The sequence below is a fragment of the Botrytis deweyae genome (genome assembly GCF_014898535.1).
Source record: "Botrytis deweyae strain B1 chromosome Unknown BDEW_062, whole genome shotgun sequence".
Taxonomy (NCBI): Eukaryota; Fungi; Ascomycota; class Leotiomycetes; order Helotiales; family Sclerotiniaceae; genus Botrytis; species Botrytis deweyae.
In genome coordinates this window covers 117,995-141,367 of record NW_024066269.1, presented here as the reverse complement: position 1 = coordinate 141,367, position 23,373 = coordinate 117,995, and the positions used below count along the sequence as shown (strand labels likewise).

Genomic DNA, 23,373 nt, shown 5'->3' with positions numbered 1-23,373 from the left:
ATCAGCATAGACTAGGAAATGGGTGTTTTTCTGATTTGATGAGTTGATGAGCGGCTTCTTTGGGATTCTAAGCATTTGAAAACAACGATGACGAAGTAGATGTCTCATTGTATGTTGGGTGTATAGCATACAGAACACAAAAAATGTTCCCCTCAGTTTTGAGGTTCAACGTAAAAATATTACATCATGTGTGAGAAAGTGAGTGTCTTCAGGATAGATCTCTGCGTTGACATAGCGATTTCAATATTCAGCATCATGTTAAAAGGTACGACCAATTTGAAATATAGTCTATAATTGAAATTACCATCCTAAGTCCATGAGCCTTTCTGGTTGGATCTGACAAACAGATCTGATTTGGTGCCTCCATAAACTCGCAGTAACAACCCGCCCAGCGAATCAAACCAATTCACGAAAGCAGACCACCCGAAGCTAAAGCGTGAATTCATCCTTGAAGTCTCAACTAACACCGCGTATTTGAATGTGTAAACAAGATCATTCGTTACCAACTTAATCGCTATAGTAATCACAAGCTGGTGCCAACAACGGATCAGCTAGACTACCTCCCATGTTATCCTCTGTGAGTGTTGATATATCAAAACGTAATTCCTCACTGCGAGATAAGATCGAATCGAGATCAATATCACTAACTCCATCCAATCCACCAACTTGTGACATTTGCCATACCGCAATTCTGGAGATCAAAAGTCTCAACTTTGACTTGGAAATAGTGTGTTTGTAGACCTCCAACCAACAAGAAGGATTAGCTCTTGCCTTGGTATCGACCATGAACTTGATGAGGAAGCCAATCGATTCATCTTGTAGACGCGGGATGTGATATTTTTCTGCAAGAATGCAGAGTTTAACGAGGATTGGAAGCTTCATCGACATAAAAAGTCCTTTGAAGGAACCCTTGGAGGGCATGGTTGTGTTTTCGATGCTTGCAATCTTATTAAGACCGCCATCGATTTTGTCGGTATAAACCCAGTCGACGAGCAACTTGAAAGCCTTGGGATCATCATTTGCAAGGATAACATCTGGGATTTCTTTGACTGGGTCTAGGAATTCTTCAAAAGTATTGGCGACCATATATTCGAGGGCTGGAATTTTGGCGTAGATAAGTTTGGCATGGACTTTGAAAGTGACGGTACCTCCAGGCTCTTTGCCACTGCCAACTTCGATTTGCAAGATGATAGGACCTAATTCTCTGTTGTAAATTATGTCAGCAAAATCATCTGATGGATTTGTAAGATGAATGAACATACTTGAAAGATAGATGCGATCCAACTTCTGGCATGTAGGTACTGCTTGAACTATGGCGAGTATGGGCACTGTTGTTCATGGTAGTTTTAAAATTGCTTGTTGTTGAAGTTTCGGTACACCACTCAGAGATGGCAGAAGCTGACCACATATCGCTGGAAGTCATGATTGCGTTGAGTTTGTAGACAAAGATAGCTTGAGAGCCGGAATATAGCTATTCTGGTGATGCGAAAGTTAGACTTGAGAAATATGCTTGGGTATAGGAGGAAGTCTAAGATCAAGAAGGGAATTTAACTTACACGAAAAACGTTCTATTCGCGTAGCTGGCCAAGATAGATAGTTGATTATTCGAAAACCGCTGCGACTTGAAGGTGACTTGGCTGTGAAGAAAATGAATACTTTTATGGCAGGCGCAGCATCTTTAAACGAGTAAAGTGAAGTCCATCGCTCACAGTATTTACGATTTCTATCGGAAATCAAAAGTCAAGTTTACTTTCCATGCACTGCCTTTTTTATTAAAGCTTTCCTGGAAGAAAGTAGGCCCGTGAATGCTATTGACGAGTTTTACTAGTGTCAAATTCTCATATTCACTTCAATGGCGCATCATTAGCATTTTATATCTTGAGTAGGTACCTAGTATCTAAAAGTCTCGGGCGTAAGAAAGATTCATCAAATTCATGCCTGGAACCAAGCTTTTCGTTCCCCTCAGTATCCTATTTCAAGCAGATTTCACCATAGAACTTACTAGTCAGATCCAAGTGGCATACTTTTGAACTCATATCATGATTCAAACAGCTGCGGAAGCTTTGTAGAATGTCATCTTGAACATCACGTGGCACTAGGTCTGTATTGATGGACTAAGAAACCGATGCCGGCAGAAGAAACTCTTGGTTATAACGTCTATGTCATATACCTAAGTCTTTATTCACATAATTCTCCACATATTTTGTGCCTTGCTTCACATACTCAAGCTCAGGTCTTCTATCAAACCTCCCCGCAGATGCCCAATTACATGACTCAAATGTTCTACTATAGTTGACACGATCTGATACACACCCATTGTCTTGCAATCTCAATTTTATTTTTGCAGCGCAGTGTATTTACCTGCATCTAAGTGCATTTCATACGCTATTCAGGTCGTTCGGCCTATTCCTACTCTCCTTGGTAAAGTGGGCGATTGTCTTCGGCTTATGTGGGCATTCCTCGTTAGCCGCGTGGCGATGGTAGTCGCAAGGTGGTGCTATCAATGGATCTTCTTGGAGCTTCACCCCTTGAGTCAAAGCGAGATAATCCATGAGTATCTCTGAATTCTGCGCTAATATCGAGTGTATCTCTTTCAGGGTCCAGAATTTAGGATTACTCGTAAATTCTCCATCCTTGAAGCGCATCGCGTAGATGGCTAATCTTGTGAAGAATAATCGAAGCTTCGATGTTCGACGTGTATGCTTATATGTATACACCCACAGGGACTCGCCAATGATTATTCTCTTCTCTTGGAGGAGATTGATCAGGTAGTCCATCGTGACATCAACAAGTGGGTTGATGTCGTATTTTTCCGCGAGTATCAGCAGCTCCAAGAGTGGTGTGCTGGCGGAATTACCATCTGCAAAGGTTAGACCAATTCCTGGCTCGATGACTCCACTGTATACCCAGCCGAGCATCAGTTTAAAGGCTTCGATATTGTCCTCGGGCATCTTGGCACAATGAGTTATGCCTTCCAAGAACTTTCCATTGAACATTTTATCAAAAAATGCGATCTTGTTGCAAAGTATTGCCTTATGGACGTTGAAGACTACTTGATCGAAACCTGTGCCGACCTCAAGGCGCACAATTTTGGTGCCGATTGCGCTGTAAGATGTGAGCAAACTTTTTCATTGACTCATATATTGAATGCTTACTCTATCCAGTACTCGTTACCCGCGACTTTCTTGGTTGCCGGTTCTATCTCCTCAGCCTCTAACTTGATTTGGCGTGGCGAAGTCATAACGGTGATTGTAGTTGGATTTGGAGTCGATGGTAGTTCAGGTTGAGAATTATACTTCAGAAGTATATGAAGGACTGAAAGGTAAGAATTCTTTGTGTCGAACAAGATGAAGTGGAGGTTTCAAGTAACGTCTTACTTCCTGTAATCTTATAAAGAAAGATTGTTAGATGTTCAAGAAAGGAGGTTCTAAGACGATGATTAAAGATGCATATATACATACTACTTTGAAAGATACGGTGCAGACTCGTTCAAGTCATACGGCTCAGCATGGCTGTAGTACAGTTCAGCCAGATTCTTATAGATTTGGTTGAAGTCTGGTACTCAAATCTGACGAGGAGGTACGGCTAATTATCTTTCCTAACAAGTTTGCTCAAAATACACAGTATAGTTCTGATAATCATATGGTGTAATGGAAATGTTATTGGTCACTAGGGACTTTTCAGATGACTTTCAACTCAATCAGAAGTCATTTTACTCAAATTAACCATAATTTTGCTTGCTGCATGTCATTTGTACATGGTAGTCTAATACTTTTGTATGTTCTTCTCATTCATCCTTAATGACCAAACGCAGGAAAATATTCTGGAATATATATGTATATATATACGGACCTACATAGAGGTTTTCATAAAGCCCTCAATTCACCTAAAACGAAGGTATCTACACTAGTGACTTTGAGTATGATATATAGTTTTTAGGAGTAATCACTCCGTACCTGTCGCCTGAAGGAACCACTACTTATTACGCACAGCTTGTACCATGGTATGTGACCCCTCTGTTTTTGCATTCTGTGGCTTAAGAAAGTGGAAGATATAACGGTAGTTAAGAGGTTACTGCAAGCTCGGCTCAGCTCCATAATCATCTCAGTCAGTTCTACCTACGGGGTATGGCCATGATACCCCTTCGCATTATTTCCTGCGCACAGCCGATGCCTCCGTACTGTCATGATGTAATGGCTATAGCATTTGTTATATTAAGGAAGTCTAACACGGTCTCGCTCACCTCTTTTTAAAAAATACATGCAAAACCACAGATTGAACAATCTGCCTCTCAAGGAAGATTCTCTCGATACATTACCAAAGCTCTCCAACCCTACATTTTTCTCCACCAAACAGTCTCATAGACTTATCTCTAAATTCAAAATTTCTGCAACCTGCGGAGAATACTACACAATGAATAACGCAGATAAAGCACCCGACGCATACATATTAGGCCCAACTATGTTCCGACCGCTGATCTTACGATCAAGCAAAAAGTCAATCAATTCTCAAGAAACTGCTGAGCAGCAGCTGGCGAAGAATGAATTAGATTGCGACGAGTGTGTTTCCCAGATTTCGTTTATGATTGTATCTGGACTAGCAACATCTACTGACAAGAAAATGGTGATCTTGAAGACGAAATGGTCAGCATTCAAGTAGGCGAAGGCTCTAAAGCCACAGTATTCAACGTACTTAAAGGCGTTTTATGTCGCAAAGTCTCCTTTTTCAACACCATGTTCAACCACGGATGGCTTGAAGCTAGCACAAAGCCATGTACCCTACCTGATGACGATCCCGAAGCTTTCTCAATTCTCATGCATTGGGTATTCGACGTCCCTCACGAGGCACCAATAACCTTCACCGTCAAGGGACTCCAGACTCGCTCAAAAACTCTCATGAATCTTGCAACCCTAGCCGACAAATATCTCATCGATGATCTACCTGATCTTATCGAGACAAGATTGATCCAGAAGGATCTGACCAGACTTAACGATTCATGCTATGAACTCCCAAAAGCATCATGGTACAGATTAGCATGGGAGCTTATACCTCGATCCTCCATACTTCGAGAGTGTGTTGGTTCCCAAAATACACCTAAACACAAATTCGCACATCTCAACGGTATGCTAGTGGAACCGGAGACTCTCCGAGTGACGAGACAGATTCTCAGAGAATGGAAAGAGACTTCTTCACGCCGGTTAGACATTGGTGCGGATATGCAAGGATTCCGTACCTTTCGAGAGCTTAGAGATGTAGTATTGTCTGGCCGCGTAAATTTTTTGTATACGTACTACTCTTCGAGGTTTTGGCACACGAATCATTTTGACGACTTTGTTTTCTGTTCGACAATCATGTTGGATGAGAAATTCCTACAATATTGTTGGCGTTCCAAACACAGCATGTCGCAAAGCGATTATTTGCTCAGTATAGCTAATCTACCAATGCATGTTCATCGATGAAAAGGGGGGCAAGTTTAGTTTGAAAATCCAAAAATGATATTAAGTTACATAGAAAGTTCTGAGTGATGAATAGACGAATCTAAACACATAAATTTCTTAAATTAAGTAAGCGTTGTTTGTGCACATATTGTGTGCAAGTGGAAAGAGGACTCTGCATTTCTCTGCCAGATTATGGTTTCAGAACCTTCGCTATTTTTGGTCAGTTTTGAATCTGTCTCTCTTCTCAGCTAGTTTTCCGAGTATATAACAGCTTCAATCCTCTTTTCAGAGTAGATATACGAGCTAAACAATGTCCAATTTAAGAACAAGCAAGGTCTTTCCAGTCAGCAGTTTTTCTGGCACGTCGCCGCGATGATTGGGCTTCAGCTTAGTGGTTATTAAAATAATTATAATTACCACTAGCACTTACTGATTTTGATCCAATTCTGTATAGCATGGACAGTGAGTAGATTCCTCCTCGCTGCCAAAATAAAAGTTCTCAACGCACTCGGATGACAACAGAAATTGCACAATGTTCTCAATGACAAATTTCGATTTTATCCAAGATAACTTTACCAAAATACATGTATTATGAGTTTCAGTTTCATCCCATTCTTTAATCTTACGTCGTATGGCACCAGTTTAAGTTGCAGACATGCCCATATATGCATAAATTGGCATACTGTATTTACTAATTTCATGCACGACAGAGTGCTAAATTTATAGAGATCTTACAGAAAGAAATTCTTTTCCCCACAGAATTCCAATAGAGAGCCTCAAGGATCATCATAGCTACAACATAATCCCAAACAGCCCGAACAATCTTCAAATACGACTCTCCCAACCCAAAACAAATTCACTAAAGTATATAAGCTCCAACCTGCCTTCCTACTAGACAGCAAATAAAAACTCCAAAATCTACATTAAGTCAGCTACGATGTATTCAATTTGTATCCGGGAGATGTAATCATCGGCCTACGTAGAATGGTGGAGTCGACATAATAGACATGCCAAATCGACTTAAAGTTCTCGTACTCTAGATTCCATTTCCACTATCAATGTTTGCCATTCTTGTTGTTAAAAGAAGCAATATATTTCATCAACATGATAGCAATACTAAAACACTGTCATCTAATCTCCCACTACATACCTGTTTACTACATCATGCCCTTCCACCTAAGCAAACCCGTATAGACAGCTCACGCATTGACATCCGTAAAACACCCGCACCAGAAAATATCCCATTTCTAAGTCCTGCCTTCGTATCGATCTTGCGAGATTGCTATCAACTTGAAGATCGTCTTCTCTACAAATGGCTAGCCTTATATAGAATCGAAGGCATTCTCGTTTTATGACATATAGGAAGTAAACCAAAAAATGAAATTTTCACAATAAACCTCAGTGAATATGACCTACCCATTTTAACTTGAGTAAAGGGACTCAAAGGGTACATAAGCACTTGCAGCCTATTCTTCAGGAAACAGCAGATGAGATCTACAGTGTTCCCATGGAGAGAACCATGGGTGAAAAGGAAAGAGAAAATTAGGGATCAAAGGGTCGCGTGTTGCAGGTTACAATTTTTGGCCGGATAACAGTCTTGATGTATCTTTTGCTGTTAAAAGATATTTCCGCTGTCATAACCGAGATATTAACCTATTCTAGTCCATCAAAACCTCTGATATGACCCCAATTGACTCTTTCATCGAAGCCATACCTCAACATACCATCCTAAACACCTCTCAAAAGCAGCCAATTCTCCCGAGTACAATATTTCCTCGGAAGACCGCACATCAGGTCCTAATCTTTCACATCTGCCGCACCGCCAGAAATTTGCGAATCTTTCGGTTTAACCTATAACTAGTCTTTTATGGGAAGCAAAATTTACAGATTTTGATATTGTGAAGTAATAATGCTTGAACATCTGCGCTTTGCCTGATTTACCTCGCTTCTTACAGACGCCAAGATTTGTTTGAGTATATTAAGCCCTCGTTTCCATCATTAAAATACGAGTATGTTGATAGGCAATTCGAAGGAATCAAAATTACAGGTGAAATGGGAGCGGAACAGCTTGGAGATTAGATTCTCACTATATGATTCTTAGTTTCTAGAGCATATAAGATTTAGATTAGATGAAAGCTGGTCTGATATCACCAAACATGATTTTCGCTGTCAGCATTCATCTCCATTGTCAATTCACGAAGTATACTCTATCACCGTCAACAAAACCAAACTACAACATTCCTTTCCCACCCCGTCAAGAAACTCATCTCACTTCATTCTCAATACCCAGAGAAACCCATCCATCCATGACCAAGCAACAAACTCCACAGATTTATCAGTCGAAAAACTCATCTGAGATTCTGTGACAATGGCCAATTGGAGCTGTGCTCAATCTACCGATGCCTCTTCTTGGTTAGAAGTCGAGTTTATATACCTAGCCTCTTAACATATATTTTAATTCATGATCATGACCATATATTCTCCAATTGAATGAAAGAGAACTGTTCACCTAACGAGGTATCATTATATCTCAAGTATTACCACACGATTTGGATATTGAGAATGAAGATTTGAGTATATAACCTCATTAAATATTAAAGAAGACACAGATGTGCAGGACCGGCAGAAGACTAACGAACAAACTTCTCCAGAGTCGATCGAGCTGGGTGACTGCACACAAGAAAGGCATGAATAATTCTATATCCTGATGCTAAAAGGTGAATAAACCTATATCAAACTATATCGATCTCTCATCGGAGTACAATGAAAATATATTCATAATACTAGCCGCGTATATTTTTCATTATCGTTCATTCAGAAAGGGTCATTCCCTAACAACAACAACAACAACAACTCACAATCATATTATTATAATATCTCTATTCTCATTCCACTTGCATACTAGATCTATACACCTCACTGCATCGGAACTAGACCAAATCGTTGAGAATGCACATGTACACATTTCAAGATATGTAATTACACCTCGAATCTCCCCTCACCCCCCCCCACCTTATTTGCTCCGCCTGCCGATTTGTCCAAAGTTACTGCTTCATCAAACCCGGAAAAGATGAGTTTTATATAGACCCAATTCAATTTCTTTCGAAGATCCGAAATCCAGGAATATACAGTATAAAACCTAAAAATAAAATCCCTCAACTTACCCAGTGAATTCCCTCTAATCTCAAGCTCACAATCCGTTATCCAAATCCCATCAAATCCCATCACATCATACATTCACCCCTCTGACACTATATAACCACATACTACCTCTCCCATTGACACAACAAACTCCGTACAGATAACTATACAGTCGCTCGAAGGACTTTGAAAACCGAGATTTGCTGTCTCGTGGATAGTGGATACCTCACATCATCGCTTGATACCTAGGTAGGTAGCTATTTCTTGCTTCGACCCGGGAATAATATAGAAGAACCATAGATGTGATTTTTCACTATCAAAAAAGGAGGTTGAGATATTGTTGTTATTGGTATATTTCTATCCCTATTCATCGCTTAGATAGTAATTGCTCATCTCAACCACTGTCATTCTCACCTCTCCATTTCACCTCTCAATCTCATCATTATTGCCCCTATCATTACTATCATTATTCCCATCCATCTCACATCCTCATCCTCCCACATCTCCCAGATCCACCATCAAGAACCAACATACATCTCAAACCTCATCCCTCACTTACCATTCTGCCTCCAAACCCCTCATATGGGCGACTCTGGAGTCGCCACATTGCGAAGCTCAACCTGACCTCCAATTGTCAGGTATTTTGATTACTTTTACCCTCTCGCAAATCAGAATGTGAGGAGTTTATATACCTACCTACCTACCTACCTACCTACCTACCCATACACCACAGCTTTCCTCAAATCTATCAACAGATTTTCACTAAAACAAGAATCATATAGATATCACTGAGTGCCAAATCCCAGATAGAACAATTCACATCCAAAACTTCATTCCATGTCCAATTCTAAAGATATGCAATAAACCAATCCACCTAGATAATTTTCAATTACCTATTTATTATACACCCCCCACCACCCCCCTTTCTCTTCTTCTTTCTTCATGAATATAACAAAAGGTTCAACAACCTCGATATAGGGAGCATCGGGAGTACCCTCTTCAACCCTGATAGTTAAACTAGAATTTTATTGATATACCTAACTATGGATGTTGATATTGAGTAAAGATTGTACCCCCTTTTGTTTTGACTATTGGAGGAGTTGTGTTTTCTATTGTTGTTGTTGATGGACTAATAGATAATCTGCACTCGGTTGATTCATGTGAGTAAGAAGCACGAATGTATCGTAGATAAACAACAACACTTCCTCACCACTTACCACTCACCTATTCCACCATCACTACCACCATCACTACCACCATCACTACCACCATCACTACCACCATCACTACCACCATCACTACCACCATCACTACCACCATCACTACCACCATCACTACCACCATCACTACCACCATCACTACCACCATCACTACCACCATCACTACCACCATCACTACCACCATCACTACCACCATCACTACCACCATCACTACCACCATCACTACCACCATCACTACCACCATCACTACCACCATCACTACCACCATCACTACCACCATCACTACCACCATCACTACCACCATCACTACCACCATCACTACCACCATCACTACCACCATCACTACCACCATCACTACCACCATCACTACCACCATCACTACCACCATCACTACCACCATCACTACCACCATCTCCCAACCCACACAACCACTCTCCCGCCATCTCCCCCTCCCCCTCACTACCACTCTCCTAAAATCCCTCCCTCTCCTCTCCCCAAGAACTCCACAATCCCCCTCCCAGCCACAAACACTCCTAATCCCTCACTCCCCACTCCCCACTCTTCAACACCCCAGCTAAACTCCTCCTGTCGTTCTTGTTCCCATCTCCGAATATCATCCACACCGTGTCTTCTCCCACATGCATCCATCTCCTTATACACCTCCTTTCCCTCTCCACCCAGCAATCCCCCACAATCCCCAATCCTACCCCTCTCACCTCTCACCTCTCACCTCTCACACATCTTCCCCTTCAACTCTCACTATGCCTTCCCCCCCAAACCAAACACCTCCTATAATAAATTCAATACTCCAGCCAATATACAATATACACTTTACAATACAAAAAATCCAAATCCAACCCATCAACCCACAGCCCAGCATCTAAGTCGGGTACCCTACTTTCAGGCCACCCCTGTTTTGGGCCACCCTTTTACACCAAAAATCACTTTTTAGGCCTATTAATATCTCTATCAATATACAATATAATTCATTGAAAATTCATATATATATAATTTAGATCAATTTAAGCCTATTCTGAAATTTTCAGATTTTTAGGATTTTTCTATATCGAGATCTAGAACTTCAAAATATCGATTTTTTAATTTGTATAGGAATCACATACAAATTTAGAAATTTTATAAAATCTTTAATAACTTTTTAACAACAATTATTAAAAGAAAACTATATATATTTTTGAGATATTTAAACTTGAATCTATATAGAGATTCAAAAAAAAATTCGAAAAAATTAGCAGATATAGAGATATAGTATACAATGAGTTTAGAATAATATAAATAATCCCTGTTATTTTGAGGATACCCCTATAAATATTTATTTATAAGAGATTTTCTATTTTTTTCGAATCTTTTAGATAAAGTATATTATAAATTTATAATAAAATTTTATAGTTTATTTTTAGCAATTTTTATCAAAAAGTTATTAAAGATTTTATAAAATTTTCAAATTTGTATGTGATTTCTATACAAATTTGAAATTCGATATTTTGAAGTTCTATATTTCAATACAAAAAAATCCTAAAAATCTGAAAATTTCAGATTAAGCTTCAATCGATCTAAATTATATACATACAAATTTTCATTAAATTCTATCCATAAATAAAAAAAGTTATAAATTCCATTTTTGGTGTATTTTGGGTATAAAAAGTGGCCCAAAAGGGGGGTGGCCCGAAAGTAGGGTACCCGACTTAACCCACCCCCTCCCCCCCCCAAAACTCCACAACATCAACCAACACAACCAACACAACCAGCACAATCCTCACTCATTCTCAACATTCTGCTTCACGAAGATGAAGATGGAAGACGAATTTTTCTATTCGATTTGTGGCGGGGTTTGCTGGAGTTGATTCGATTTGCCTGGATCTAACTCTAGTTTATTTACCTCTATTGCATTGACCTCCATGGCATTGTATTACATGAAATTCATATCCTCGAATTTATTTTTATTTTTATTTTTATTTTCATTTTTATTTTTATTTTATTTTTATTTTTATCTCTGCATCTTCATCTCTTTATCACGATTCTTTATCCCCCTCCTCATCACCCATCCCCATCTCATCCCTATCTCATCCTCATCCTCCTCCTCCCCCTCTTCCTCCCCCTCCCCTTTCCCTTCTCCTTCCCTTACTCTTCCCTTACTCTTCCTTACTTTCCCTCTCCCCCCCTCCTCCCCTTCCCCACCCCCAAACCCCCACACAAATACAAATCTTTTTTATATATCCCTAAGCCCCCTTAGCAACCCTTCTCAATTTCCACAAATATCAATTCAAACCAGAATACAAAATACACGAGTAAATATATTAACGGATATATTGTAGAAGGTTTGAGAATAAGAGGTGTAGTTTGGTGGTTTAATCTTGAAGAGAGAAGAGGGAAGAGGGAAGAGGGAAGAGGGAAGAGGGAAGAGGGAAGAGGGAAGAGGGAAGAGGGAAGAGGGAAGAGGGAAGAGGGAAGAGGGAAGAGTACAGTGTAGAGGAAGAAAGAAGAAAAAAAAAAAAAATACTAGGGGCTGGAGTTTCTAGATAAAGAGTTGAGATAAATGAAGGGCTAAATATAAAACTTAAATTAGACCAGACAGGACAGGATAGGACAGAATACAGAATGAAGAAAAGTGATAAAGTGAGGAGATTTATTATTCATAATATTCTAGTAATATGTATCAACTCAAATCATCATCTCATCCCCCTCCAAAACGAAGTTCCTTCCTACTAGCCCACCACCGCCTCGCCTCCCCTCTCCCCCCTTACAACATCCCCCCCTCCTCCCTTCCCCTTCCCCACCCCCTTCGGCCAATACAACTCCGTCCAAACCTTCAACCGCGTATACTCATTAACCATACCCCTCGCCCTCATATCCTCCATCAACTGCCAGGCCCTCTCATCTCCACTCTCCACGCATCTCTTCACCAACGCCACCACAGTCCCCGGTCTCATCCACCAGCCTCTCCTCCCCGCCGCATCAACCTTATCTTTCCCCACCAATATCATTTCCTCCAAATACCTAAAACAATCCTCATAATCTGCGTTTTCCGGATGTAGACAGATCAAAATGAGTCGATCATAAGTAAGTTCATCAGGTTTGAGATTCAAAGCTTGGATTTCCGACGCGAGGAACATGGCTTTAGATTTGGATCCTCTCCCATGAGCCAGACCTCGGAGAAGAGTATTGAGTGTTTCGATATTGGGACCCGCGTCGCATATTCGGTGGAGTTCTTTGTAATAATCTATTGCCAAGTCACGACTGTGACTTAGATTATTGGTGAAGATGATGCCTTCCAGAACGACATTCACAGCGGCAATGGGAATCGTATATCCATCCGCTTTCAAGGATTTAAGCATTTTCCATCCTTCAAGAGAATGGAATGATGATTTTGTTAGCCAAAGATATATTGATCTTGTGGAACTTGCGTCTGGTGTGAGACCTGCTTTGGTCATGATATTTAAAATGCGGAACGAAGTTTTGATATCTTCAATTCCGACGTAAGCTTCGAGAAGAGCTTCATAATGATGCACGCTAAGAACAGTGCTACGTTTGGAAAGAAGTCCAATGGCTGATGTAGCTAAATTGGGGTCTGCATGACGAGCAGCACAATTTAAGACTGCGGTACAAGTTCCATCTGCAGGATTCATTTCCGAGGTTTCAACCAGAAGTCTCCAGATATAACTGGTACCTTCATACTACATCAAAAGTCAATAGATGAAATAAAGCTATGGTAAAAATTTGCTTACATGAAATGAACTAGCAAATGAATCCAGCAAGTGATAATACATATGCATAGCCAGTACTGGTTCATCATATCGAGACTTCAACAGTCTTAAAGCTTCATCCAACTCATCCAGTTCACATAATCTAAAGAAGAAGATATCGTAAAGCCATGGCTTAATTGCGATTTGATCTGCTTGCATTTGTTCAAATTTGTCCATGGCCAATTCATATTGACGATCGCGAAGTAGACCAATGACCAAATTATGCCATCCAGTTGGAGATAAACCATACCAACGCTCCTTCATTTCTTCCAATATCTGAGTTCGTAAAAGATAATCTGGATGAATCGCAAGTACCTGTTCAACGTGAACCATTAGCCATCTTGCTCCCAAGAGAGATCGTGAAGTATACATACTTGTAAAACCGTATGATACAGTCCCGAATCAGCACCAATTCTCAACCCCTTCATCTCTTCCAACAAAGTCCTCACAACCTCTACACTTCCATTTTCAGGATCCGCATTGGCTGCAATCAATGCATCATAATGTATCAACGCAGGTTTTTCCTGTCTGACCTTGACCAAATATTCCACCACTTCTGCGACTTGTGTATATGCGCCCGCTTCCGTCTTCAATTCTCTCAATCGTTCATGAATCTCATCGTTATTCAGTTGTTCCAGATTAATAGGTTTCGGTATATTCAGCTTCTCTCTACTATGTCGCGATCTCGGAGCATATTGCCCATTTAACACAGGCAGAGACGTCGTGGTAGTGGTATGAAAGGATCGACTTTTTAAACATGTTGGGATCTTTTTATTCTTAACCCAAGGACGATTTAAGAACTTTCTGGGTAGTTGATTAAAGGTATTGGAACGCGCAAGAATGAATGAATCTATAGAAGGACAAAGACATCGCCATAGTCCATCAATTGGAATTTTTGTGGTCGTCATTGAGTTGATCTATAATTTTTATTTTCAAGGTTCGCGGAAACATTTCTAGGCGCGGCGGAAATGTTAAAGAATCACGTGGGAACAGAGGGGAAGATAGGATCCCCGCGATTCGTTGGGCGGGATTCATGCGAACGACAGGGGTAATTTTAATTTGCCATGGAGGAAGTTCAAGATCAAAGCATTTGGGGGAAATTGTTGTTTTTGTTGCTGCGGGCTATGATCTCGAAATAAATATGTGATGGTTTGAGACTCTGCTGAGACATATGTATATGTGCCTCAACGATTTCTCACATCCAATATGAACCTATCATATACCCGGTATACCTGCCTGCATCATTTCAAGGCAAATCTGCCGCATATATCGAAATCCTTCGATCCTCATAAAGAAGAAATGTAGCCGCCCCTCTGCACTTTGTGTATATTATACGTGCCATTATGTAGCTTCTTCGAGTCCAATTTGAGCTCATCATCACCACCATCAATGTTTCAAGCTCCTCTCCCTCCTCTTCCTCTTCCTCTTCCACCTCTACCACCACGACCTCGATCACCACCTCTATCGCCCCTACTACCTCCGCGACCTCTGTAGTTGTTTTGTTGTCCTTGCTGTTGATCCTTTACTAAATCGATAATTTCATCTGGCATTCGTAGATATTTGATCTGCGAAATGAGTTAGGATATAGCTTTTTCAACCCACGTCCGACTTTTCCTGACAAAAACGTACATTGTTTCCTTTAACATATATTTCTGGTAACCTTGTAAATTTATCGCCATCCTGAAATTCGAAGTATTAGCTTCAGCGCATTCCCATCCAACGCCCCAGCTCCACCCTCGACAGAATCTTTCGTACCGGACTCGTTTGAACCACCTCCTTTAAAGTTAAATTCATCCAGGTATCGCACGATACTAAATGACCGTTCAAAGTTTCGCCATCCTTAAGCTCAACCAGCATTGGGTGACCTTGTGCGGCCGTGAGTAGACCTAAGGGGAGCTATAGCAGAAGAAATCAGTATCGCAGATTGTATGCGCGCAACTGATGCAGCTTGTAGGAGACGTGGAAATGTAGATCTAATTTTGGGGGAGTACATACAACCATTTTGGAGATGAATGGATAGATGATATAATGTTGTTTGATATGCGCTCAGCTTTAGGGTGGATTTGATATTCAAGGAATAATTGAGACGTTTAGGTTACCGTATCGAATTATGACGGATTTCGAGATTGACCAGCTAGGCACAATGGTAGAAGGTCAGAATTGAGGTATAAACTGTAGCCTTGAAATTCAGGCAATACTATCAGTTCTCGGTACCGACAGAATGTCGACTCTCCAGCTGCCAATGGAAATGTCGGAAACCTTCACTCATGGCCATCACGTAAAACATATTTTGATGTCGAGATATCTACTAGGTAGTCTAGTAAGTATACAATTATATCAAAGTCGTCGCCGCCAATCAACATATCCAGATGTCTTTCCTCGCACGCAAACATTTCTCGTTTCTTATTTGCTATCCTACTCTCCTACTCTCTACTCCGTGATAACCGCTTTGATGCTGACGACGCGTAATATCGTTTTGGTTAGTTTCGGTTAATCATGACTGCGCAATCGTGAAGGGACTCGTAAGGCAGTGGGGGAAGATGAAAATAATAAACCTTATATCGTTATATTATTATTACTGATTTCTTTGATTTCTTTCCTCTTAATTCTCAAGGCTTTCTCTGTTCTTTTGGTCAAATTTGTGTTTGATCTTTTTTTGATCTTTTGTCTATTTGTCTACTCGAGTAATTATTCGGTTAGATATTGTACTGGTAGAAATAGTACAGTATTCCATACAATTAATATTGTATTTCGATATTGTGCTATTGCATGATATTTCTTTATTGATTATTATTTATTATTGATTATTTATTATTAAATCTTACTGTTATTTCACTCTATCTTTCACTTCTGTGCTCTCTCATCATTATGCGTAGCCTTTTAAAGGCATTCTTACTTGCGCCGGCCATAGTGTCGGCGTTTGTTTTACCACCAACTTCAGAACAAGATGTTGATATCGAATCCGAAAAGAATAATGTTGACACTACTGGTTAGTTTATATCTGAGTTACCATTTCATACCTATCAAAACTAAATTTTACTTCTAGAAGCTTATACCATGGGATTCGTTCGACTTGATCTTGGACATGATTCCTCATCAGCTGATGTCTCCCCCTTAGACCTTCGAGTTGATATCCTTCACTCCACAGAAGCATGCGGTTTTGGAAATGTTCTAATCGATGGTCAACCTCTCTCACAAACATTCGATTCGGAAACTTCAATCTCATCTGGAAAAGGTTCCATTTCGACATCAACAAATAAAATCGTTGTGGGATCATGGTCTTTCGATTGTATCGTTATTGATGGTAAACCACGCGGACAAATTATGAAGTTTATGATTGATTTTGTTGATGGAAAGGCAATTGAGAATTCAGGATTCTCGGTTTTGTTCAGACAGACTGGAGAGACGGAAATTATGAATATCGAAACTATTTCCTCGGAAGAAGATCAAGTCATCGAGCATCACTCATCATCGAATAAGCAACATCACAATGGAAAGGGTCTAGAGGGAGAACATAAGCACCATATGGACAAGGGATTTGAAGAGAAACACAAACATCATATGGGCGAGGGTCCCGAAGGAGAACACAAGCATCCTATGGGTAACGGTCCAGAGGGAGAGCATAAACACCACATGGGCCACAAAGAGTTCGACATTCACAAAGAATTGGCTGAGCTTAGATACATGAAAGCTCAAATGAAAGAGTTGAAGTATCTCATCCACAAAAAGAAACATCACATCTCAAAACACGCTCGAGAACATCACAACCTTGATGACAGAATCAGAGATTGTGATAGTCTTCGATGTGTCGCTGGAGTTATTAGCGAGAAAGCTCGTAAATTCTATGGAAGAATCGCTGGTGATGAGTTTGATGAAGAATCATTCCATCATTCTCGCGAATCGCGCTCAAAGAAGGATAAGAAACATGGTAAAGGATTTCATGGAAAACCAGGTAATCATACATCCGGAAACCATACCTCTCCACAAGTGCCTCACGGCAAGAACAACCATACCGATCCACACTTCCCTCCTCATCGACACCATATTCTTCCAATCTGTCATTATCCTCCTCCTTTTGATTTTCATCCTCATGGTCCTCATCATGATGGACCACATGGACCACCACACGAACCTCCCCATGGACCTCCTCCACATAAATTCGGTCCTCATGGGTTTGAACACGGAAGACACCATGAGATGCATCCTTTCAATGATGATGAAGAGGAACATGGACCTTGGGAAGGACGACCAAGACACCATGGTGAACATCATGGAGATGATTCTGAAGAGTTAGACAGACCTCACAGAGGACATAACAAATTTGAAGATGAATTTGAAGGACCTCATGGAAAACATACTAAACCACATCATGAACAAGGATCACCACCATTTGAAGGCTCGGATTTCGATAATCCTGAAGAACATCCACACGAGGGACCATTTGACGGACCTGAACACGACGGATCACATCATTCACATGAAGAATTATTCGAAGGGCCAAAACATGAGGGACCCCACCACCCACACAACGAAGAACCGCACCACAGCCCACCTCACAGCGGTCCGCACGCAGACCAAGAACCCCCTTTCGACACCCCCCTCCCTCACTCCTCCCCCTTCCACCCCGGCCCCCCAAGCTCACCACCTCCTCCACCACCCCACTCCAACCCCGAACACTTCGACAGCCCTCCCCACCTCCTCGAAGATGATTTCTCAGGCCCCCCTCCCCACGGCCCACCCCACTTCCCCCTCCATATCCTCAAATTCATCCTCATCGGCTTCCTCCTCTCCCTCCTCCTCATCACTCTCCACCGACGCACCCGCCACCCAAAATCCCATTCTGCACCCCCCCCACATCTCAACCCCCGCCGTCGCCGCGCCACTTTCAGAACCTACTGGAACCGCATCCTCGGCCAAGAAGAAGATTTCGAAGAAAAAGATCGATTACTCTCCGCTTCCACTTCCGATTCCAACTATGAAAGCGAAAATGAAAATGAAAATGAAAATGAAGACGAAAACACCCTCTCTGAATTCTCCATCAGCCGAGATATTTCCTCCTTCCGCAATGCAGCGGATATAGTAAGCGACATGGTCACAGCAGAGGAAGGACGCATTTTTTCTTCTACTCCCGCTCCCGCGCATTGCATTTCTATTCCTATTCCTGTTCCTGTTTCTGCATCTGCTCATGCTCATCAGCGAAACGTATCTGAAGATCAGATACGTCGTTTTGATGGATATACGCATGGAGTTGGGATGGAAATGGGAATGGGAATGGGAATGCATGATGAAGAAGATGATGATGAGGTCCTGCCAGCGTATGAAGATAATGATGGGAGTGAGGAGAGTGGAAGTGTGGCGGATGGGTTTCGATATACCCCTGGGAGTAGCGCGTATAGTCCGAGTCATTCGGCGAGTGGGAGTGTGAGTGATGTTTTGGGGGATAAGGTTTAGAGGGTGGGTTTAGAGGATGTGGGGTGGTTGGTCTGGCTTGGTCTGGTGTGGGTTGGTCTAGTCTGGCTTGTCTTGGTTTGATCTGAATTAATTTAAACTTAAATTTTTGAGAGCTGTGCAAGAAAAGAAAACAATAGAAGGAGAAAAGAGAAGGAGATCATTTCAAATATACCACACTACAAACATACCTAGGTACTGCGCATTTGCATTTGCAATTCCTATTCCTATCTATTACCACTATATCATACCTGTAGCTTTTCTATATTTCTTTTGTATGTTATTCTATTCTATGTTATTTTATTTTATTCTATTCTATTTTACCTACTTGGTATTTTATTATACGATTTTTATATCATATTGATACCACATGCCACACCACATACTATATATATATATCACCCGAATACCACATATCCCAACATACACCAAAGTCTCCTAACCGAAATTAAACCACTCACAGTCTACTAGGTAGGTAGGATATCAAAGATTATAAATCCTCTAAAATATAATATATTCCCATCAAGAGCAAGAGCAACATCAACATCAGAATAAAGTTAGATAAGTAGGTGGGTAGGTATCATGCAATGGTATCTATATTTTTCTAGAAAAATTACTCTGGTCTGTTCTGATCTGTTCTGTCCCGCTTTATCTCTTTAAATAATACCTCTCCCTACCTACTCTTCCACCTTCCCCCAAAAAGAATCTCTCTAACCAATCCTCCAAAACATCCTCTCCCACCCTCTCCCACACCGCAACCCCCAACCCTACGAATTAATAGTCCGATTCACACTCTGCAAATGTCCCAACTTATGACCCTTCGCATTCTTCATCTGATCCTCCGGCACACCACCCGGTAAATCCGCTGTCGAGATAGTGGATACGTGTGGTGCATTTGGAATATCATTTATTCCATCAACTCCCTTCTTTCCATCTCCACTCCCATTCTGATTCCCTGCATCTCTATATCCCAACGTCAGTCAGTAACTTCTCCTCCCTCAACACATCCTCGTTTCGAAAATTGCACTCACTTCCTCGCCTCATGATTAACCGTCGTCGACGTCGCCGTATCGAGTCCCTTATTAATCTGTTCCAAATCCGGCACCGGCGCATCTCCCTGCGGTTTCGGTAAACTTGTTATATCCAACTGCAAATCCTCTTCTCCCGTTGGACTCGAGACTCTCAATCCCTCTTCCTCTCTCCTCTCTTCTTCTTTTTCCTTCTCAGCCTCATTCACACTACTTGCCTTACTAACTTCCGCACTCGCGGGACTTTCTGTTCGGAGTCCTAAATCTCTATTTCCATTGGTAGGAGAAACTTCATTTTCTCCCTTCCAATCCGCGGCTTGGACTTCGGGGACTGGGGAATTTCGACCAGGTTCTTCAATGACACTTTCTTTTCTACCGCGGCCCGGTTCGGGATCATAGACTTTCCAAATTACGGCGAGTTTATCAAAGGCTCGTGTACCTTTACGAGAAGAACCTTTGATTCCATCCATTTTATCCCATTCAATTTCGAAGATACCATTTTCGTCTGGCTTGCCATTCTTTTCAGGTCCGTTACCTTCGAAATATGCATTGAACCACACGTGAGCAACAGCTGTGACCATGGTCCAACCCATGGAAGCTTTATTTCTGCGTTCAAAATCGATATTGATATCGCTAGTAGGAAGTATAACTCTTGTAGAAGGTTTAAAAATGACTGCTCCTCCTCCAGTTTCTGAATCCGTTTCTGATTCGCTAGGACTGGGTTCTGTAGCTCGTGGTGTCGGCTTTAGATTTTTGGGTTCCTCAATTCGATCTGCGCTTTTGGATGTTGCGATTTTATCTTGATTTCCAAATCCTGCCATGTCGGATATCATATTTTTGATTCCCCCACTGCCGGGTGTATTTCCTTCTACCACCACTCTTTCTTTCTTTGTAAAGACGTGGAATAATTTGATTGTTTTGCCTTCATCAACATATCCTTCGACTTGGACTTTCACACCATCTCTCAATCCCCACACATGTACCTCCATAATCTCAATTTGTCGATCAACATAATGTTTTCCAGATTGTGTCCATCGATCCACATAACCAACCCATCTCAATTGACTTGGTATCGAGACTCCCTGTCCAAAACCCGGTCTCATTCTTCTCTCTGTAAATCGCGCAAGTGCCTCGGATGCCTTCCATCCACACTCCGCAATCAAATAACTACACGCCATTGTGCCACTTCTCCCCTTCCCAGCTTTACAATGCACAACCACCACCCGTCCCCCTTCTTTCTTCTCATCCTTTCCCTCACCATCTCCCGCCCCCTCCAACCAATTTCTCATTCCTCCTACAATCCCCGGAACCAACTTGAAAGGCGGCGGATGGTGATCCGGCCATGGCCAATGTCTAACTCTTCCTCTCACCTCCTCATCCGGATATCCAGTCCCCTCGGCCCTAAATTCCCATATCATCCATCCCTCTTTCCCATGTTTATAATCTAGGAATGTAACGAGTTGATCGAGCGGATTGCGATATGCTCGCTGCGGATATGTGCCACTGGGTCCAGACGTCGCAATTATATTAGGTGTTACGTAGCAGAGATCCAACCCTGCTTCTGGGTGACGAGAACGCGGGCCTGCGACAATTTGACGAAGGAGTGAGGCCATTTTTGAGTATGGATGGCGATTTCGCGTGTGCTTCGTGGTAGTTTGTTTGGTTCGAAGAAAGAAAGGAGGTATAGTATTTGTTAGGGAATCTGGGTTGTGCTGATGATGTTGTTGTAGAACATTGTTCCTTCCTTGGAAGAAAAGCGAGTTAAATGAAGATGATATCAGGCTGGAATATTCATCACTTTGTAATTTACTTGTTGTTTATGTGAAGGGAGCCTGGACTGGTAGGTAGGTACTCTAGGGAGCAGCAAGAGCCACAATGACGTATTTTTCTGTACGATATGGTGGTGAGAAATCTTGGCTTGAGTGTGGCTGTGCAATCAACTTTCTCTCAAAACAGACCTCGGAACCGATGAACCTCAATGTGTTTTCAAATCCACAATTATATGGCTGAAAATGACGAAACATTGTTTATGATATTGAATTTACAACTTACTCAAATCACGGAATTATTGGTGTTACAGATATCTAGTCTCGTACGAATAAATACCACTATTAATATAGACTAGTCGCCTAACTCGACCTTGTCTTCAGCCCTCGAAGCCTTGCGTGTACTGAAATGGATGTATGGTTGCTCATGGGGAGTTAACTGTAGGGAAATTGGATAACTATAATTATAAATACTAGGAATCGTTTAAGATATCGGAGATTCCAGATGCTCGAGATGCTAATCACAACGTGGAAAATAAAAAACATGAATTTTATTCCATTTCAAGTGCTCGGAATCTGGATAGGGGTATCAAGCGACACTAAAGACAATCTCAAATTCAAGGAATTTCAGAGTCTCGCCCTCTAGGGCCCTATCAAATGTATATGAAATGTGTAGAGTCTGCTTTTTAACAATATTTGCCTTAATCAAGAACGTCTTCTGCATTGAACCAAAAATTTCTAGGGGGGCAATTCAGCGCGAAATACGGAGACAATAGATTTTAACTTGTATTCTTTCGTGTAATCACTTCTGGATCTAAGTACTCCCTTCTCGCGAATCTGTTTCGTTTCATCGCGGAATGCAGTCCCCAAATTTATCACGAGCAGTACTTTTCGACCCTCTGTTGGGTAATAAGTTGTTGGAATGAATATCCTGGCGCAGCATATCCATCACGAGGCTGATGATAGCATACCTACTCCAAATGATCTGCATCCCTCGATCAACACCAACAGCAAGGAATACAGTCTGTTCCCAGCGAGTCCCACAAGTTCAGCGGCAGATTAATTGTGGATGGAAAATGGTTATATCAGAACTGTTGGGCTCGGAAACACAATTGTATGTATGAAGAGCTCTGGTGCCGTGATCAGCTCTGAGAATCTTGATAGATTGGTATGTGTTCTTCGTCGTTGTGGATGAGTGTATATTCTTGCTATGTATATTGGGTCGTTAGTTGTCTGTTATCCAACTCGGAGATCAGGAGTTGGAAATGGAACCCAAAACCGAAAACCCTAAGCAGAAAACTTCTAAATACGATTCTGCCAAAACTTGCTGCCTGGTAGTCCCTTGTCGTGCTTTATGAAGGCTTAACATTTACGTCGAGAAGCATCGATCAGCCTGACATCTTGAGTGAAACTAAGATGATGGCGGCTCAGTAAAACCGTATTTACACTTCGATTCTTGCGACAAATCTAAATCAACCTCCTTGGATTGTTTGACTTCACATGGTAAATCTGCCCATTTTGAATCGGGTTCATCACCATGACTATGAATAGAGCGGAAGTTTCCTGCTCAT

The 23,373-nt window shown here is 41.4% G+C and overlaps 8 protein-coding genes across 8 annotated transcripts; 2 read left to right on the top strand and 6 right to left on the bottom strand.

The window, feature by feature from the left end:
* Window positions 1–507: 507 nt before the first annotated feature.
* EAE98_012294 (uncharacterized protein) lies at window positions 508–1,423 on the bottom strand (the record flags this gene model as incomplete). Its single annotated transcript, XM_038959919.1, has 2 exons — window positions 508–1,204; window positions 1,263–1,423. 2 exons carry the CDS (start codon window positions 1,421–1,423, stop codon window positions 508–510), a joined length of 858 nt encoding a protein of 285 aa, XP_038803760.1.
* Window positions 1,424–2,378: 955 nt separating this feature from the next.
* EAE98_012293 (uncharacterized protein) lies at window positions 2,379–3,241 on the bottom strand (the record flags this gene model as incomplete). Its single annotated transcript, XM_038959918.1, has 2 exons — window positions 2,379–3,105; window positions 3,156–3,241. 2 exons carry the CDS (start codon window positions 3,239–3,241, stop codon window positions 2,379–2,381), a joined length of 813 nt encoding a protein of 270 aa, XP_038803759.1.
* A 1,399-nt stretch (window positions 3,242–4,640) lies between these two features.
* EAE98_012292 (uncharacterized protein) lies at window positions 4,641–5,459 on the top strand (the record flags this gene model as incomplete). Its single annotated transcript, XM_038959917.1, has 1 exon — window positions 4,641–5,459. The coding sequence occupies one exon, from the start codon at window positions 4,641–4,643 to the stop codon at window positions 5,457–5,459; it is 819 nt and encodes a 272-aa protein (XP_038803758.1).
* Window positions 5,460–9,472: 4,013 nt separating this feature from the next.
* On the bottom strand, window positions 9,473–10,242 carry EAE98_012291 (uncharacterized protein; the record flags this gene model as incomplete). Its single annotated transcript, XM_038959916.1, has 2 exons — window positions 9,473–9,584; window positions 9,797–10,242. The coding sequence occupies 2 exons, from the start codon at window positions 10,240–10,242 to the stop codon at window positions 9,473–9,475; spliced, it is 558 nt and encodes a 185-aa protein (XP_038803757.1).
* A 2,280-nt stretch (window positions 10,243–12,522) lies between these two features.
* Window positions 12,523–14,468, bottom strand: EAE98_012290 (uncharacterized protein; the record flags this gene model as incomplete). The annotated part of the gene is made up of 3 exons (XM_038959915.1): window positions 12,523–13,491; window positions 13,543–13,875; window positions 13,935–14,468. The coding sequence occupies 3 exons, from the start codon at window positions 14,466–14,468 to the stop codon at window positions 12,523–12,525; spliced, it is 1,836 nt and encodes a 611-aa protein (XP_038803756.1).
* A 486-nt stretch (window positions 14,469–14,954) lies between these two features.
* EAE98_012289 (uncharacterized protein) lies at window positions 14,955–15,561 on the bottom strand (the record flags this gene model as incomplete). Its single annotated transcript, XM_038959914.1, has 4 exons — window positions 14,955–15,125; window positions 15,190–15,240; window positions 15,316–15,456; window positions 15,556–15,561. The coding sequence occupies 4 exons, from the start codon at window positions 15,559–15,561 to the stop codon at window positions 14,955–14,957; spliced, it is 369 nt and encodes a 122-aa protein (XP_038803755.1).
* Window positions 15,562–16,428: 867 nt separating this feature from the next.
* On the top strand, window positions 16,429–19,011 carry EAE98_012288 (uncharacterized protein; the record flags this gene model as incomplete). Its single annotated transcript, XM_038959913.1, has 2 exons — window positions 16,429–16,549; window positions 16,607–19,011. 2 exons carry the CDS (start codon window positions 16,429–16,431, stop codon window positions 19,009–19,011), a joined length of 2,526 nt encoding a protein of 841 aa, XP_038803754.1.
* A 764-nt stretch (window positions 19,012–19,775) lies between these two features.
* On the bottom strand, window positions 19,776–21,649 carry EAE98_012287 (uncharacterized protein; the record flags this gene model as incomplete). Its single annotated transcript, XM_038959912.1, has 2 exons — window positions 19,776–19,971; window positions 20,040–21,649. 2 exons carry the CDS (start codon window positions 21,647–21,649, stop codon window positions 19,776–19,778), a joined length of 1,806 nt encoding a protein of 601 aa, XP_038803753.1.
* Between the last annotated feature and the right edge of the window lie 1,724 nt (window positions 21,650–23,373).